The sequence below is a fragment of the Rhinatrema bivittatum genome, chromosome 2 (genome assembly GCF_901001135.1).
Source record: "Rhinatrema bivittatum chromosome 2, aRhiBiv1.1, whole genome shotgun sequence".
In the NCBI taxonomy this organism is placed as follows: Eukaryota; Metazoa; Chordata; class Amphibia; order Gymnophiona; family Rhinatrematidae; genus Rhinatrema; species Rhinatrema bivittatum.
Genome location: NC_042616.1, coordinates 593792438 through 593811654, shown reverse-complemented (window position 1 = coordinate 593811654; position 19217 = coordinate 593792438). Strand labels below are relative to the sequence as shown.

At 41.7% G+C, this 19217-nt stretch overlaps 1 protein-coding gene across 1 annotated transcript in view; it reads right to left on the bottom strand.

The window, feature by feature from the left end:
• COLEC12 (collectin subfamily member 12) overlaps positions 1–18618 on the bottom strand; it is a 351931-nt gene extending 333313 nt beyond the window's left edge. The window contains 1 exon segment of the mRNA XM_029591098.1: positions 18196–18618. Coding sequence (XP_029446958.1) covers positions 18196–18202 — 7 coding nt within the window. The 5' untranslated portion in view covers positions 18203–18618.
• Between the last annotated feature and the right edge of the window lie 599 nt (positions 18619–19217).

The window sequence follows — 19217 nt, the reverse complement described above, 5'->3', positions numbered from 1 at the left end:
TGTAGATCTGTCCATTCTGTCGTTGGTAGGTTTGGGGTGAGGAGAATGAGAGGGAGAGAGGGAGAGGGGATGTGGGAGAGGAAGATTAATGACACTGCAATTGAGCATGGGTATGGGTGTGAAAGTGAGAGAATCGAGTGAGCGATCATGTGTCTGAGGGTGCGTGCATGGGAGAATGAGAGGATGAGAATAAGCTGTATTTTGTAAAAAAAGCATGAGGTGTACGTGTGTGTGAGTGCATGTGTATGAGAAAATGTGTGCACATGCTGCTGCTACTGCCCCTCTTCTCCCCCCCCCCCCTTTCCCGGCAAATCAGCGACAATCTCAGGGTGACAAAAAATCAAAAGTTCCCAAGTATGTTTATAAGATCACTGTGTCGGTCTGTCTGATGCCTACTCATAATGTTTAAGAACATAAGAAATTGCCATGCTGGGTCAGACCAAGGGTCCATCAAGCCCAGCATCCTGTTTCCAACAGAGACCAAACCAGGCCACAAGAACCTGGCAGGTACCCAAACACCAAGAAGATCCCATGCTACTGATGCAATTAATAGCAGTGGCTATTCCCTAAGTAAACTTGACTAATAGCAGTTAATGGACTTCTCCTCCAAGAACTTATCCAAAGCTTTTTTGAACCCAGCTACACTAACTGCACAAACCACATCCTCTGGCAACAAATTTCAGATCTTAATTGTGCGTTGACTGAAAAAGAATTTTCTCCGATTAGTGTTAAATGTGCTACTTGCTAACTTCATGGAATGCACCCTAGTCCTTCTATTATCCAAAAGTGTAAATAACCAATTCACATCTACTCGTTCAAGACCTCTCATGATCTTAAAGACCTCTATCATATCCCCCCTCAGCCGTCTCTTCTCCAAGCTGAACAGCATATAGGGAAAAATAACCCATGCTATAGTTACACAATGTTAGGTTCCATATTAGGTGCTACCACCCAAGAAAGAGATTTAGGCGTCATAGTGGATAACACATTGAAATTGTCGGTTCAGTGTGCTGCGGCAGTCAAAAAAGCAAACAGAATGTTGGGAATTATTAGGAAGGGAATGGTGAATAAAACGGAAAATGTCATAATGCCTCTGTATCGCTCCATGGTGAGTCCCCACCTTGAATACTGTGTACAATTCTGGTTGCCGCATCTCAAAAAAGATATAATTGCGATGGAGAAGGTACAGAGAAGGGCTACCAAAATAAGGAGAATGGAACAGCTCCCCTATGAGGAAAGACTAAAGAGGTTAGGACTTTTCAGCTTGGAGAAGAGACGGCTGAGGGGGGATATGATAGAGGTGTTTAAAATCATGAGAGGTCTAGAATGAGTTAATGTGAATCGGTTATTTAGTCTTTTAGATAATAGAAAGTCTAGGGGGCACTCCATGAAGTTAGCATGTGGCACATTTAAAACTAATTGGAGAAAGTTCTTCTTCACTCAACGCACAATTAAACTCTGGAATTTGTTGTCAGAGGACGTGGTTAGTTCAGTTAGTACAGCTGTGTTCAAAAAAGGATTGGATAAGTTCTTGGAGGAGAAGTCTATTACCTGCTATTAATTAAGTTGACTTAGAAAATAGCCACTGCTATTACTAGCAAGGGTAACATGAAATAGACTTAGTTTTTGGGTACTTGCCAGGTTCTTATGGACTGGATTGGCCACTGTTGGAAACAGGATACTGGGCTTGATGGAACCTTGGTCTGACCCAGTATGGCATTTTCTTATGTTCTTAACCTCTTCAGCCTTTCCTCATAGGGGAACTGTTCCATCCCCTTTATCATTTTGGTTGCCCTTCTCTGTGTTGACATCATGCATTTTTAAAGCTTCTCTACCATTGGCTAGTGCCTGCGATCACCAGCTGACTCCATTCCTTGCCTAGCGTTCTATAAGGTAAACTGTCTCTGATGTTTAATGATGTATTTATTATATATAAATTCAGTTGAGGGTCATTTTTAACAGCCCACATAAGAATGTTGGCAAATATTCAGATAAGTTATACCAATTTTCAAAGAGAATTTACACGCAAATGTTTGCTTTGAAATTTAGCCCACCAAAACCTCATATACAATTAAAGCTGCTAATTTGTGAACAGGAAATTTTAGGGAAAATGTGGGCGCATAGTTTTGAAAATCCAAAGCACACTGATTTCAAACTTGCATTGTTCATTTGTCTTTGAAGAGCAATTCATATTCCTGATTATCCCGGCCAGGAGCATTTCTAGGTACATAAAAAACTTGGGATATCACTTTGGCGCCGGCCTCAAAGCCACCGGTACCCTCTGGACCCACAGCAAGTGGGTAAGTGGGGGCTGGAAAAGGATGTCCTTGGCCCTGGCATATGTTTCAAGGGATGGGAAGTCACTGGGAGGCCCCATCTGAGCCCAGCTTAGCCCAGATGGTAGGGATGTCTTAGGGACTGGGAGGGGAGTGTGGTTACTTTGGGAAGGCCCTTTTTCTTAAACAAAAAAAAAATTGTTAATACAAAATGAAAACAGACTAAAATTTTCAGATATTTTTGTGAGAGCCCATTTTTGGTTCATTCCTACTGTTTTCACAAAATTATTTTGCCCTCCACCACCTCCCACTTTATGTAACCCCTGGGCAGGATGGATCCTATTACAGGCACCCAGGGGTGCATAGCAAAATGAGATGAACCCTTTCGGCACACAGTTCTCTGTCTCTCCATGGATAGCCTTTACGTTCTGAGCTCCAGGGCTCCCTGTGGTGGTGGTGGTGGGGGAGAGGGAGAGGGGGAACAATCGTTCCAAGGCCCTTTTGCAGTAGTCGCAGTACAAGTCCCTCTCTGTCCTTCAGGCCGGTACAGAAAGAATCACGGGAGAGCGGGCACTCCATGTTGAGCACTCAGTCTCCCGACGCGCACCCAGTCACCTCTTCTGGGCATGCGATTCACTATTTAAATGGGGTGGTGCACTAATAAGAAGGCACTAGGGACAATAGCACGTCCCTAGCGCCTCCTTATTAATGGTAGAGATGGCTGTCAGCGGGTCAGACAACTGACGCTCTTTTTTACTGGCATCGGTTTCCAAACCCGACGGCCACGGGTTAGGAAAACGGAAGCCAGTAAAATTGACTGTCCATTTTGCTAACCGCTGACCAGAGGGCAGATTTTTTTTAAACTTTTTTTTTTTCTTTTGGTTCCTCCGACTTAATATCGCTAGGATATTAAATCGGCAGGTGTACAGAAAAGCAGTATTTTCTGCTTTTCTGTACACTTTTCTGAGTGTAAAATGTGCAGCTTGGTCATTTTGGATGCGCTAAATCCCTTACTATATAAGGGGTTATAGATGCACATCGAAAACGTGCAGCCAATCGCATGCTAAACAGTGCGCTCGGCCGAGCGCATTGTATCGTTTCATAAGAAGATAAGAAAATGCCATACTGGGTCAGACCAAGGGTCCATCAAGCCCAGCATCCTGTTTCCAACAGTGGCCAATCCAGGCCATAAGAACCTGGCAAGTACCCAAAAACTAAGTCTATTCCATGTAACCATTGCTAATGGCAGTGGCTATTCTCTAAGTGAACTTAATAACAGGTAATGGACTTCTCCTCCAAGAACTTATCCAATCCTTTTTTAAACACAGCTATACTAACTGCACTAACCACATCCTCTGGCAACAAATTCCAGAGTTTAATTGTGCGTTGAGTAAAAAAGAACTTTCTCCGATTAGTTTTAAATGTGCCCCATGCTAACTTCATGGAGTGCCCCCTAGTCTTTCTACTATCCAAAAGAGTAAATAACCGATTCACATCTACCCGTTCTAGACCTCTCATAATTTTAAACATTTCTATCATATCCCCTCTCAGCCGTCTCTTCTCCAAGCTGAAAAGTCCTAACCTCTTTAGTCTTTCCTCATAGGGGAGCTGTTTCATTCCCCTTATCATTTTGGTCGCCCTTCTCTGTACCTTCTCCATTGCAATTATATCTTTTTTGAGATGCGGCGACCAGAATTGTACACAGTATTCAAGGTGCGGTCTCACCATGGAGTGATACAGAGGCATTATGACATTTTCCGTTTTAGTCACCATTCCTTTTCTAATAATTCCCAACATTCTGTTTGCTTTTTTGACTGCGGCAGCACACTGAACCGACGATTTCAATGTGTTATCCACTATGACGCCTAGATCTCTTTCTTGGGTTGTAGCACCTAATATGGAACCCAACATTGTGTAATTATAGCATGGGTTATTTTTCCCTATATGCATCACCTTGCACTTATCCACATTAAATTTCATCTGCCATTTGAATGCCCAATTTTCCAGTCTCACAAGGTCTTCCTGCAATTTATCACAATCTGCTTGTGATTTAACTACTCTGAACAATTTTGTGTCATCTGCAAATTTGCAGGCCTATCCTGTAAAGTGCGGCCGCATTTACACTGCTCCTAAGCCGCTTTTTACTCACGTTCCGGCCGCGTTAGCCCTTCCTGCGATCCCGAATCCCCTTTAACCTACTCCTACCGCGTCCTAAATTCCCCGGGCAACCCCTTCCGCCCGCGGCATGTATATTGCAAGCAAACGAGCGAATTAGCTCGATATTGCATGCAAACGAGCAAATTAGCTATTCCCTAGCATACCGTAACCCGCGCCCCGACTATCGCTAGTTTTCCCTGCCGTTTTGTCGCGCGTTTAACCTGCAAACTTACCGCCTACCCTGACCCCTGCGGTAGAGGCAGGGGTAAGGGTAAATGGCAAGCTTTCCCCCAGCCCCCGCTCACCTGCCGTGGCCGCGATCATGGGTGCCGGTCTCCGTGGCAGCCCCAGTCCTCTACCCTGCTCCCGAAGCCAAAAAAAAAAAAAAAAGCGAAAAAAACATTGCAGCCCCCCTCCGATGTCTGGACTGGGGCTGCCACGGAGACTACAACGGCAAAGCGACTTTTCAGTTTTTTTTTGCTTCGCCGCTGTCAGTGTCCCCCCTCCTCTCAGAGCAGGGCGCGAAAAGCAGCCTTGCTCCGGGAGGAGGGGGGACACTGACAGCGGCGAAGCAACGGCGAAGACAGCGGCGAAGCGTTTTTTTTTTTGCTTCGCCACTGTCAGTGTCCCCCCTCCTCTCGGAGCAGGGCACGAAAAGCAGCCTTGCTCCGGGAGGAGGAGGAGACACTGACAGCGGCAAAGCAACGGCGAAGACAGCGGCGAAGCAACGGCGAAGACAGCGGCGAAGCAAAAAAAAACCAAAAGCAATTTTGGGTTTTTTTTTTCAAAAGCGACAATTTTTTTTTTTTCCAAAAGCGACTTACTTTTGGGATCTGTCAAGATCCCAAAAGTAAGTCGCTTTTGGACGCCTGCCAACTTACTTTTCTGAAGCCATCATCAGGAACACATGCGATCGTAGCTCCTCCCGACGAAGACAAAGATGGCCGCCTGCACGGGGAAAGCGTGCAATTGGCCGCTGAAGACGTGACGTCACGTCTTCAGCGGCCAATTGTACGCTTCCCCCGTGCAGGCGGCCATCTTTGTCTTCGTCGGGAGGAGCTACGATCGCATGTGTTCCTGATGATGGCTTCAGAAAAGTAAGTTGGCAGGCGTCCAAAAGCGACTTACTTTTGGGATCTTGACAGATCCCAAAAGTAAGTCGCTTTTGGAAAAAAAAAAAAAATTGTCGCTTTTGAAAAAAAAAAACCAAAATTGTTTTTGGTTTTTTTTTGCTTCGCCGCTGTCTTCACCGTTGCTTCGCTGCTGTCAGTGTCTCCCCCTCCTCCCGGAGCAAGGCTGCTTTTCGCGCCCTGCTCCGAGAGGAGGGGGGACACTGACAGCGGCGAAGCAAAAAAACCAAAAGCAAGAAGTAAGTCGCTTCGCCGCTTCACTCTTCCCTCCTCCCGGAGCAGGGCGCGAAAAGCAGCCTTGCTCCGGGAGGAGGGAAGAGTGAAGCGGCGAAGCGACTTACTTTTTGCTTTTGCTTTTTTCGCTTCCTGGTATGTCATTTCAAATGACATTTGAAATGACAGATACCAGCGTGGCGTGAAGCCTTAGGCCCGCGCACCCAGGATACTGTATAGGCGCTCTATCCAGTAAAATGGGTTGCGCGGGACTAAGGCATTACGGACGCGGTTTACATTTACATATAATTAGTGTTCAGGATCGAGCGGTAGGTGAGCTGCACTGTGTGGGCGGTAACCGCGGGTGCCGTAGGCACTAACGCAGCTCTTCCTACCGCTCGGTACTGGATAGACCTGTTGATTATCTCACTTGTCGTATTTCTTTCCAGGTCATTTATAAATATATTGAAAATTAAGGGTCCCAATACAGATCCCTGAGGCACTCCACTGTCCATTCCATTCCACTGAGAATATTGTCCATTTAATCCTACTCTGTTTCCTGTCTTTTAGCCAGTTTGCAATCCACGAAAGGACATCGCCGCCTATCCCATGACTTTTTACTTTTCCTAGAAGCCTCTCATGAGGAACTTTGTCAAACGCCTTCTGAAAATCCAAGTATACTACATCTACCGGTTCACCTTTATCCACGTGTTTATTAATTCCTTCAAAAAAGTGAAGCAGATTTGTGAGGCAAGACTTGCCCTTGGTAAAGCCATGCTGACTTTGTTCCATTAAACCATGTCTTTCTATATGTTCTGTGATTTTGATGTTTAGAACACTTTCCACTATTTTCCTGGCACTGAAGTCAGGCTAACTGGTCTGTAGTTTCCCGGATCGCCCCTGGAGCCCTTTTTAAATATTGGGGTTACATTTGCTATCCTCCAGTCTTCAGGTACAATGGATGATTTTAATAATAGGTTACAAATTTTTACTAATAGGTCTGAAATTTCATTTTTTAGTTCCTTCAGAACTCTGGGGTGTATACCATCCGGTCCAGGTGATTTACTACTCTTCAGTTTGTCAATCAGGCCTACCACATCTTCTAGGTTCACCGTGATTTGATTCAGTCCATCTGAATCATTACCCATGAAAACCTTCTCCATTACGGGTACCTCCCCAACATCCTCTTCAGTAAACAGCAAAGCAAAGAAATCATTTAATCTTTCTGCGATGGCCTTATCTTCTCTAAGTGCCCCTTTAACCCCTTGATCATCTAACGGTCCAACTGACTCCCTCACAGGCTTTCTGCTTCAGATATATTTTAAAAAGTTTTTACTGTGAGTTTTTGCCTCTACAGCCAACTTCTTTTCAAATTCTCTCTTAACCTGTCTTATCAATGTCTTACATGTAACTTGCCAACGTTTATGCTTTATCCTATTTTCTTCTGTTGGATCCTTCTTCCAATTTTTGAATGAAGATCTTTTGGCTAAAATAGCTTCTTTCACCTCCCCTTTTAACAATGCCGGTAATCGTTTTGCCTTTTTTCCACCTTTCTTAATGTGTGGAATACATCTAGACTGTGCTTCTAGAATGGTATTTTTTAACAATGACCACGCCTCTTGGACATTTTTTACTTTTGTAGCTGCTCCTTTCAGTTTTTTTCTAACAATTTTTCTCATTTTGTCAAAGTTTCCCTTTTGAAAGTTTAGCACGAGAGCCTTGGATTTGCACACTATTCCTCTTCCAGTCATTAAATCAAATTTGATCATATTATGATCACTATTGCCAAGCGGCCCCACCACCATTACTTCTCTCACCAAGTCCTGGGCGCCACTGAGAATTAGATCTAAAATTGCTCCCTCTCTCGTCGGTTCCTGAACCAATTGCTCCATAAAGCTATCATTTATTCCATCCAGGAACGTTATCTCTCTAGCGTGTCCCAATGATACATTTACCCAGTCAATATTGGGGTAATTGAAGTCTCCCATTATTACTGCACTACCAATTTGGTTAGCTTCCCTAATTTCTCTTAGCATTTCACTGTCCGTCTCACCATCTTGACCAGGTGGACGGTAGTATACCCCTATCACTATAGTCTTCCCTGACACACAATGGATCTCTACCCATAAAGATTCAATTTTGTATTTAGTCTCATGCAGGATGTTTATCCTGTTGGACTCTATGCCATCCCGGACATAAAGCGCCACACCTCCTCCCGGGTGCTCCTCTCTGTCATTGCGATATAATTTGTACCCCGGTATAGCACTGTCCCATTGGTTATCCTCTTTCCACCATGTCTCTGAGATGCCAATTAAGTCTATGTCATCATTCACTGCTATACATTCTAATTCTCCCATCTTACTTCTTAGACTTCTGGCATTAGCATACAAACATTTCAAAGTTTGTTTTTTGTTTGTATTTTCATTATGCTTTTTAATTGATAGGGATAAGTTAGAATGTTTTAGCTCAGGTGAGTTTTTAGTTACAGGCACTGTAAGTAAGCAGTACTAACAATAATCCCAGTCTTTTCTATCCTAAAAGCATATTGACAAGCAATATGGTTTCCAACTTCCTTTATTGATAGTTGATTATATGACTGAAGAAGATTTATAACTTCATTTCGAATTTCAAATAAATTCTGTAAATAATAAAACAGCAGAAACATTAATAAACTTGTGACCTTACTCTTTTAGCAGTCTGAATTCTTTTGGAAGCACAATTCTTACACTTGATCTCTTTCTTTTCCCAGTTACTGTAATTACTCAGATTACCCAGATTAATCAGATTACTCCAATCAAAAATAGTTCAATCATCTTTTAAAATCCCAATTTCTCATCACTGCTTTCTCCGCACGGTGGAGTGGTTAGCCTAAAGTCCCAAATACTTTATCAAAACTTGTATCAATTCTCATATCTTTCCTGAAGTCTTAATTACTTTAATTCTCTCTCTCTGGAAGCACCTGTGGGCACTCTTTTCACAAGCAAAACCCCGTTTGAGTCCACAACAACAAGGTTTAAAAATTGCCTTCAGGTTTCTCCTTCCTCTGCAAAAGGCCAAGATTCAGTCCTCTTAGATAGTCCTCCAATCTTCAGGTTCTTTCAATATGAAAGACATCTCTTTCCAGTGGATTAGATGCTGATTCCCGGGTACCAAGGGCACTCAGCTCCAAATTTAGTCTTTAACACCAATTAAATGGGAATTAGAACATAAGAACATAAGAAATTGCCATGCTGGGTCAGACCAAGGGTCCATCAAGCCCAGCATCCTGTTTCCAACAGAGGCCAAAACCAGGCCACAAGAACCTGGCAATTACCCAAACACTAAGAAGATCCCATGCTACTGATGCAATTAATAGCAGTGGCTATTCCCTAAGTAAAATTGATTAATAGCCACTAATGGACTTCTCCTCCAAGAACTTATCCAAACCTTTTTTTGAACCCAGCTACACTAACTGCACTAACCACATCCTCTGGCAACAAATTCCAGAGCTTTATTGTGCGTTGAGTGAAAAAGAATTTTCTCCGATTAGTCTTAAATGTGCTACTTGCTAACTTCATGGAATGCCCCCTAGTCCTTCTATTATTCGAAAGTGAAAATAACCGAGTCACATCTACTCGTTCAAGACCTCTCATGATCTTAAAGACCTCTATCATATCCCCCCTCAGCCGTCTCTTCTCCAAGCTGAACAGCCCTAATCTCTTCAGCCTTTCCTCATAGGGAAGCTGTTCCATCCCCTTTATCATTTTGGTTGCCCTTCTCTGTACCAAATTAAACGAAATAGCAACAAGAAGGGTGGACAAAGCTTCCTTGCTTCCAACTGAGGAGATAGTCTCTTAGATAGGATATTTAAAATTGAAACTCCTCTGCATCAGTCACCAGACAGCTCCATTCTCTGAAGGAGTGATAGAGGTCTGCTAGAATCTTCCCTAACACTTGATCTAACCTTACACAGGGATGTCCCAATCGACTGTGAAGATGTACCAAGGCCCTCACAGGGAAAAATCTTCAAAAATAGGGTTACCAGAGCAAAATAGCACCAAAACTAGGTCAAACTGGCAGGGAGACCCTCAAGGGAAAACCAGACTCCAACTCCCTTCAATAATTAGAAAAAAATAAAAGGCAGGAGATAAAGAGATCCTGACCTATTAAAAAGCTAACTAAAAATCCATGAGGACTGATGGTGCTTGAGGATGACAAACAGCAGCTCCCATATGGGGTAGTAAAACCCAAACCTCTTTTCACTAACACTCCCTTTGAACCTCCCCATGCTTGTTAGTACATTCCTTTTAGTAAGGGTAACCAGAGTTTCCCTACATATATAACAAAAATAAATATAGAACATACAATAACTTAGTACTGAAAATTACATTCCAATCATGGAAAGCTAGGCAGATTCTAAAACATTTTACTGGATCAGCATATGAATTATCTACAAATATTGTAGATTATGGATGTGCATTCATATGAAACAAATGGTCAAAACATAGCAAATGTGCCCATATCTATTTCATTTGTATCTTTGTCCCATTTGTTTATGTTTCCCATTCATTTGTATGACCCATTGAAATCTGCTGAGAAAAAAAACAGCTAGTAAATATAGCAACCAGCTGTTGCCTGTGTGACCTCACTGTCAGAGTCAAGGCAGGTCACGTTGGTAAGGAAACACCCTGCGAGACAAATTACAGTGAAGCATCTTTCTAATCTAACCTATGGCTGTCTGCCTGGAAAGACTCTTCTCTTCAGTCTCTGAGCTCACTTCATTGGTGCCCAGACACACAGAGACAAAACATTCATTAGCACTGCTGCAATTTCAACACTGTCTGCTACCCTGACCCTCCAGCAGTGAAGAAAAAAATCAAAATCAGCAGCAGTGCATGCCTCTCTTTCGTGCACAGTGAGTGTGTGAGACCACTGCAGTATAGACAAGCAGCTCAAATTCAAAAGTTAAGCTTTTTTAAAACTCTGTAAGAGCTTCTAGCAACACATTCTCCAGGAAGAGATAGAGAGGAAATACAGAACTTCTTGGACATGCTCAGACTTTACAGTGGTAGGATATCAGGTAACACTGATACCACAGTGTTACCTGATATCCTACCACTGAAAAGTCTGAGCATGTCCAAGAAGTTCTGTATTTCCTCTCTAGCTCTTCCTGGAGAATGTGTTACTAGAAGCTCTTACAGAGTTTTAAAAAAGCTTAACTTTTGAATTGAGCTGCTTGTCTATACTGCAGTGGTCTCACACACTCACTGTGCCCGAAAGAGAGGCATGCACTGCTGCTGATTTTGATTTTTTTCTTCACTGCTGGAGGGTCAGGGTAGCAGACAGTGTTGAAATTGCAGCAGTGCTAATGACATTTTTGTCTCTGTGTGTCTAGGCACCAATGAAGTGAGCTCAGAGACTGAAGAGAAGAGTCTTACCAGGCAGACAGCATTTTTTGTTCATTAGTGTTTAACAATTTTTTGTGTATGTTGTCATTCAGCACTAGTGCACACAGCACAGCACAGCAACATGCTTCTCTAAATTGATTACTGCTTCTGAGACAATGGAAGTAGTATTTTTAACAACTGATTATGATGAAGAATCTGGTTTGGGATTCCGTAAATAAGAGCTTGAAGAACTAGTAGCTGAAATAAATTTGGGAGGATTAGTCAGTAGTGACTTAGCTTCCAGTTTAGTGATGGGAGAGAGAGATGATGATGCTGACCGTGATGAAAACAAAACCTCAGCAAGAGCAGGCAGCACAGGTAGAATGCATGAGCAATGCCCCTGGCATTTTTCATCAGGGTCCACTCTTTACCTCAACTGCAGTGCCAACAATCCTCAAGGATGTAGAAAAGGATCATGAAAGAAATATCTGAACTGGAGGCATTTTAAAGTAAGGGAGGACCCGCATTTTGTTCAATGTATTATTCACTGCAGGAAGGATATTAGTCAAGGGAAGGGAGTGGGGAATCTCACAAATGCTGGTATGTAGCATCATCTGCAGAAGCAACACCTGCTAGCATTGGCATCATGGGAGAGTGGTAGTACTAACCTGAGGACCCCTTCTGCCACTCCAAGTAAAAGCCAGAATAGTTTCCACAGTTTGTTCCAGTACTGAAGTCAGGTTCATTGGTCTATAGTTTCCTGGATCACCCCTGAAGCCCTTTTTAAATATTGGGGTTACATTGGCCATCCTCTAGTCTTCTCTTGCTTTCCTATCTTCATCACTTGCTCCCCTCCCTGACATCTGTATTTCCTTCATTTCTCTCTTCTTTGCTCTAAATCTCTCTCTTATATCAGCATCGCTTCATTCCCTCTATCCTCTGACACCTAGAACTCATCCCTTCTCCCTTATTCCTGTCCTTTATCTCTTACCCTCCAGTTCTTCCTGTTCTAACACTTCACTTCCCCAACTCTCCCCTCCATTACTCCTCTCACCCTCCATCTTGGGCATTAATCTCCTGCTATCTAGATCCCTTCTCCTCCAACAGGCACCTACCCACTCACACCACTCCGCATCATGATCACATTGATTTTGTCGCCCTCCCTCAACCATTTCACTTTACTCATCTCCTCACATTCTCCCATCCCCTCCAGTTTGTTCCCCTCTCCCCATCAACCATGCTCTGACTTTGTTACCTCCAATTATCCCCTCTCATATTTCTCTCCATCACCCTCTCTCTAATTCACTCTCACCCCCAATCATCCCCTTGCATATTCTCCCCGTCCCCCTTATATCCTCTCTGGCTCTTTATCATACATGCTCCCTCATTATGCTTTATGGCTCTCACATTCCAACCCTTCATCCCCCATCACCCCTTTGTCTCTCTCTTAAACCCTTCCTCCTCCAAATCTCTGGATATAGCTTTCTTTCACCTTCTACACCTCTATCAGACCTATGGCTCTCTTTCACACACCCCCCACTCCATCACACTTCTGGCTCTCCTCCCACCCATCACCGCCTCTGGCTTTACTGGGTGCTTGGAGGGTGCAATGTGAGGTGGAGGCACATAGAAGGGTGATGACAGGAGGAAGGAAGAAGGGCAGAAGTGGAAGAGACCTGTTTTACCAACCTCTGCAGTTTGCCACTTAAGGCAGCCACCTGTGCTGCCTCATATGTTACTCTGAACCAGCTGATTATTGTAGTTGATGAACCAGACTTAAAAACTAGCTAATTTAATTGCAAAAATTCCCGTCTGCATATCACTTTGCTTGAACTCCTGTAAATAATTCATCTTTTCTCAAGAATTAAATTTTCAGCATTTTCTGGAAGGAATACAACTCTCCACATGGAAAAAAAATATGCAAGCACAACATTGTGTAAAAGGTATTGTGGCATATTTCCTGATTATTAAATTTAGCACTATGCCTTTTGTAAAGGTTTATGCTTTCATGGTTTCTATGGATTTTTCCTCCCTTTTTTAAAAAGTTGCAGGAAATTAAACCTTTGGACAAAAAGTGTTCTGTTTCTGAATTGTGCTAGTAAATTCACTTGTAGCTTTTTGCATGCTTTTTTTGCCTTACAATTGCCTCAGAGTTTAATCTGAATTGTTATGGTTTGCGTACTAGAAAAACAAACATGCGTAGAGAAATTAATAGCCATACTTTTGGGATCAGCAATCATGCCCTTTGATGAAGTCTTGTCCTTCATACACAGTATATAAATTAGCCTAGTTACACTGTACAAAAACTTACATTCAATTATTTCAATACTTTTAAAAAAATACTGGCCTCAGTCCCGTGTTAAATTGGGCCCAGTACAAAAACATGTGTTGTTATGTGCTGCCGCCGCTGTTTTTCATTGTTTCTTTAGAAACAAAGGTTGCATCAGTATGCAGAAGAATCCAATATGTTTTAGAATGAGAGGGGATATTAAGTAATAAGCTCCACTGACCTTAGAGCAGTCAAATCCTTTTATAAATGTAAAGGCTACCAAAAATAACAAAAGCACATTTAATTGGCACAGTCTAGCTCATTGCAAAGAAAATGTCAATCAGCCAACACTATTGTATGTTTCAATTTTCAAACTTATTTTAGGGCTATAAATGCAAATAACTTGTGGGTCAGGAAACTGTAATGGATACAGGGTCTGTGAAATGGAGAACATAAGCAGTATTTTTTATCACACTGTGCCACATCAACTTGGTTGTCACTCATAAAATGTACTGCAATTACATTTCTGGTTAAAAGCTAGGAATGGAGAGGAAGGTCCACGACCTGGGCAGAAGGGCTGCACTTTTAGGCACAGCAGACTCGTATTTGAGTCTACTGTGTCTGATAGAGCTGGTAGGGCTAAGGAGCACCACAGAGTCAAAGTACTCAAATCCAGATAAGGAAGGAAGATGGCTGACACTACAGTGGCCATAGAGCAGAGATGAGAGATTGCCTTGGAGGAGGCACCTGACTGGCTTCTGTGACTTGTGAAGATACCTGTGGAGCATGTGTTCTGGAGTGGAGGTTACAAATGAGGGCATAACAAGGCAAAAAAAAAAAAATCCCTTATTATGAACAGGATGGCAGTGGTATTTTAGGGGTCCTCTCCCTCCCCGCAAAGCAGTAAGCAAATCTTCAGGCCAAATACGTTTTTGTTGTAAAGGTTGTTTGGTAGTGAAACGCTGTATTCTAAATAAGCAGTTGGGGAATAATGCACCAGACATTGCATATTGGCAGGCAGAGCTTATAGAGCTACTGGATTTTGGAATATACAATTTATAGCTCCAACTCGTGAGAAAGTGAGTCAAATTCACTCATATCTGGGATGCCTGTGTTCATTCTTTACTCAAGGACATTTAGGTATCCAGTGTGTTACAGAGGTGCGATCGTTACCTCTGCTTAATCTTTATCACTAGATAAATGGTTCCTTGTTAATGAGATTCTAGATGGGGTTTAAATTGTAATGTTCCCGGGAGGAATATGGGTCTGTTGGGTTTTATAAATATTGTTCATTTGAAATTTGAATAAACAGATTACTAAAATATGTTGTATGTACACAAAAAAATAGGAGATCAATATAAACAGTAAAATTGTTCCATTGGTTTTAACTGATTTATTACACTAAACTTATCCTGGTAAAACATGCAAAAAGGTTTGAGAGCTGCAAAACTTGACCATGGATTTTCAAGATGTGGTTTTCTGTGATTATGAAATGTTATTACACATTGAAAAAAGAGAGCACAGTCTTTACATTGAAATGTTTACAGGAAAAAGATGAAGAGTCAATCACACCAAGCTGACGATATCAAGACTTAAACACTGGGGAAACTTAAAAGACATTAAGTATCTACAAAAAAAGTAAGTACTATAAAGCATCATCACACAACACTATAAACCACCACAATATCAGACCAAGTAAATAAATGAACTCGATGAGGTATCATAGGAGATGCAACTAATCAATGAACTGAGCAACTCACCAAGATGCAAAGCGGATGGCAGTTATAATTTATAGTGCATGTATTTGAATAATACACCAAGTTCATTTCTTTGTGTCATATTTTTCTTTTGCAGTTTAAAACATCCTATGTTTCCCATTGAAGATATAAAGAGTAACACCTAAAAATACAAAAAGTGAACTACTTAGCTCACGTAGCCCCAATGCTCATAAATGAACTCTGGAGATAGTTGCAGATGTTATGTTACAACTTCAAATCCTATAGCATAGCCTTCATATTAAGGCTTCAAATACCAGAATGGAGACTGACACTGGAAGTGTTTCGAGACATCTCGTGCCTTCATCAGGAGTCATTTGTTTGATAGGACTGCAATTTCAAATCTTTCTTGCAAATGATTAAAACATGTGCATCATAAGTTATAACTGTCACCCATTTTGTTTCTTAGCAAGTTGCTCAGTTCATTGACTAGATGTACTATTTTATGATTACCACATGAGTTGGTTGCTTAATACTGCATGAAATTTAGCAGACAGTGTACAGGTTATGGTGTTGCAAACTGATACTTTATAAAACTCACTTTTTTTTACAGATGAATATTAAGACTTTACCAAATTCACTGTATGCCTATTCACTGCTATCTGATTGCCAAAAGGCAAACAAATAAAATCAGCCAGTCTACATAAATATAAACACTGTTTTAATAATATAAATGTAGCAGGGCCCTTAATGTCGCAGGTGGTAGGGAGCTTCCTATCAGTGGGATAACTTTTCCAAAAGCTGGAAAAGCAGTATGACCCACACTACCTTTGAAATTGTGTTAATGCATACCTACCAGTAGGAGGAGTCAGGAGGACTCTTGTGTTGAAGAGTGGAAAGAACAAGTCAGATTAACTATTCCTAGGGATGGGATCTCCCAATTCAACCCAAATTTTGAAGAGGATCCATAAATAGAACCTGCTAGTTTGGCATAAAGGGAACAAATCAGAACAATTTTCCTATAAGTCTTATGTATGAAAACTCTGCAGGCTGGGAAAAAGAATAACTTCAACAGATGCCATCCTTTGCAAATACTGTCTGATGGGTTTAGTAAGTAGAATCCAATTATGAGATAGAACTGAACCATCTATAACTATGCTTGGCTGAGATAAGGGTGGAAATCCTAGAATTCTCTGAGATTGGTACTCTTAAAATCAGCTGAGAGAGATAAAACTATCCGGATGTGACACTGCTGAATGGCACTTATTCAGCCTCTATCTCAGTCAATTGTACTATAACAGAGATTTAAGACTTTTGTGCTGGAATTGAACTAGATGTTACTCGCTTGCATTCATTATTGATTACTCTCCTGGATGTGGATTTTAGAATTAAATACTCACCTTTCCAAACCTGAACTCAAGATGAGATGCATTTGGGTACAGTAGGCATTTCATTGCCTCAGAGGTGGTATAGGAGAGCAAAGTGACTTATTCAAGCTCACAAAGAACATCCATGGGAGAAATTGTATTTGAACCCTAGCTTTTGTGGTTTCCAGTCTGCTATTCTAACCACTAAGCTATGCATCCAATTGAATTTGCATTTGGAAATGTCTGGCTTAATAATAACTACATTGCTGCAGAGACTACCTCAAAATAAGGCAAACTCGCAGGAAACAGCCAGCCTGGTATGGAAGCCAAATTACTTGCTATTGTGATGTAGGCCATTCTCCCACAGGAGGTCCAATTATTGTACAGTCTCTTGGAGAGATCAGAAAGAAATATATGTGGTCCTGTCAGGCTTAAAACTAGCCTGGGAAAAACACAGCTGCATACACAAAAGGAGTAACTAGAGATTAAATGTATGGGTTGAAATGATTAACATGAGAAAAAATATATAAATTTGCAAATTGTAAAGCATGTAAAAAAAAATACTGTTTTCTTTTTCATTTCCACCACCTTTTTTGTGCTTCTACCTATTTGATTGACTAATGACAAAAGCAGTAGGGTCAAATTACCTGAATGCTAAAAATTACTTAAGGTCATAATTACTTGCATAAACAGTCCTTTGTACTATCTATTGCTCTTGCAAGAGATCACCTATTTATCTGGAAAGCCTTCATAAGCATAATTAGGATGCATTGGGCTGGCGGTATCTGGTACCCAGGAATTAACAATAATAAACACCAAATCTGCCTCTAAAGGGAAAAATGTCATCCCAGATAACGGGTAATTCAAATCGTATCAAAATACAGCAAATTACAGTATAGCATTTTACTCTTTTTCATCCAATAATGTCCTTTAATGACTTCAGCGTGCGATCATTACAGAATGTGTACTTTATCCTGCATGTTTAGATATCCAGTTCTCCAGTTGGTTAACAAATGTATCATTACCTTTCTTACATTCTTTCTACGCTAACTAATGTGCTATGGGCTTAGTAGGCCGATTGTTTTGCTCCTTACGGTTAAGCTGAAAGCAGCATGTTTCAGATACCTAACTTTTACTTGAAGTCTCTGCTCTAACAGATGTAGAGAGCAAACATTTTCCAGTTGGTGGATCTTGGGGAGAAGGATGCCAAATAAATTTCACAAGCCAGTTAAGCCTCCACTGGCACCTAATCATTCCCAGATGCTTAAAGGGAGCACCAAGTACATCATGAAATCCTGTCCAAGGAAAAAACGCTCTTGATTTCAGAGCAGCAAGTAAGAAAGAAAGAAAGAAATAAAAACAAGGAAAATAGGTGATCGAGAAATGTGTGCTGGAGACAGTAAAAGACACCCTGGTTAGTACAATCTTTTGAGTATATTTTTAAAGGAAAATAAATTTGATAATTCATTTTTTTTCATACTCCTTTCATAATGTATCAAGGTATATCTTTACTGTGTGTGAAACACTAATTATCTGTAGGACTCTAACACATTTATGGATGTGTAATGGTTTTCTTTGTGCACAACTAAAACAGTTAATTTACATCCAGCAACTGAAGTTTGGCAAAAGTTAGGTGCTTGACAATCCAAAAGCAAAAAACAAAAAAAAAATAGTCCTTAACAGCTCAGATTCAGTGTCTTACCTTTCATCTTGGCACTAAGGAAGATCACAGAGGAAACTTAGAGGTGTTTTTATGAAGACTGAAGTTTGAGTCAGATCCTCTTCTTCTTGTTTTATTATAGTTCCATGGTAGGTACTGCCAGCTGTTGCTAGCAGACTAAGCAGATCTGAAGGATGGGGAAATAAAAACACCACAGAGCTGCAATTTCAGCAAACGCTCCCCTACATACAGCCCACAGGATGAGATAATATCTCACTTGCAGACTTTCTTTGGATGCCTGACTTTTTTCCCTCTCTCTCCCTCTTTCTCTGATTTCAACTAAGTGCACTGAAGAACGTGTGATGTGGAGAAAAGTCTGGGGAGAGGAAAACAACTCCCTCTGCTGGCTGCAACCCTCCCAAACCCACAAAAATTCCACAAGAGACAAGTTCTTTCTGAGTCTGCAAAACCAGCGCTCCACCCACTTGCTTTGTAGCTGGGTCAGCGCTTGCCACCCTGCGCCCGCCTCCTCCCAGGCCCTGGCAGGCCGCGGCTCCAGCTCCAGCGGTGGCAGGGGACGAGGTCTCCCGGACACACAGGGACAGGGGGCGGGGATCGCATTACGAGGGCCGTAGGAGGAACTGGAGAGCTGGGATTAATTAGTTTTCAAAGGGAAGGGAAGTTTGATGCGTACAATTTTATTTTCAACAAGGAATGTTAAAAAAAACGAAATGACCTTTATTGACTGTGGAGTACGGAGCTGGGGTAAAGAGCAGGCAGCTGCCGGATCTGCGTTTAGTATTTGATTGTCATAACTTTCCATCTATTAACTGTGCGCATAACTGGGGGGAACAATAACAATACCACACAGGATGTGCGGAGTCTCCGACCTGAGACTCCTCGATCGAGGTTAAGCTTTTCCAAGGCAGACTCTGGCTCTTCCGTTTCAAGTTTTGCATGTCTGTGTGCTCCCTGCACATTTCCAGAATAATGGAATGAGAAAGGAATTCATGCCTCTCCTCTGCCATATGTCTATCTTTTTTTTTAATGATCTTAAAGGCTTT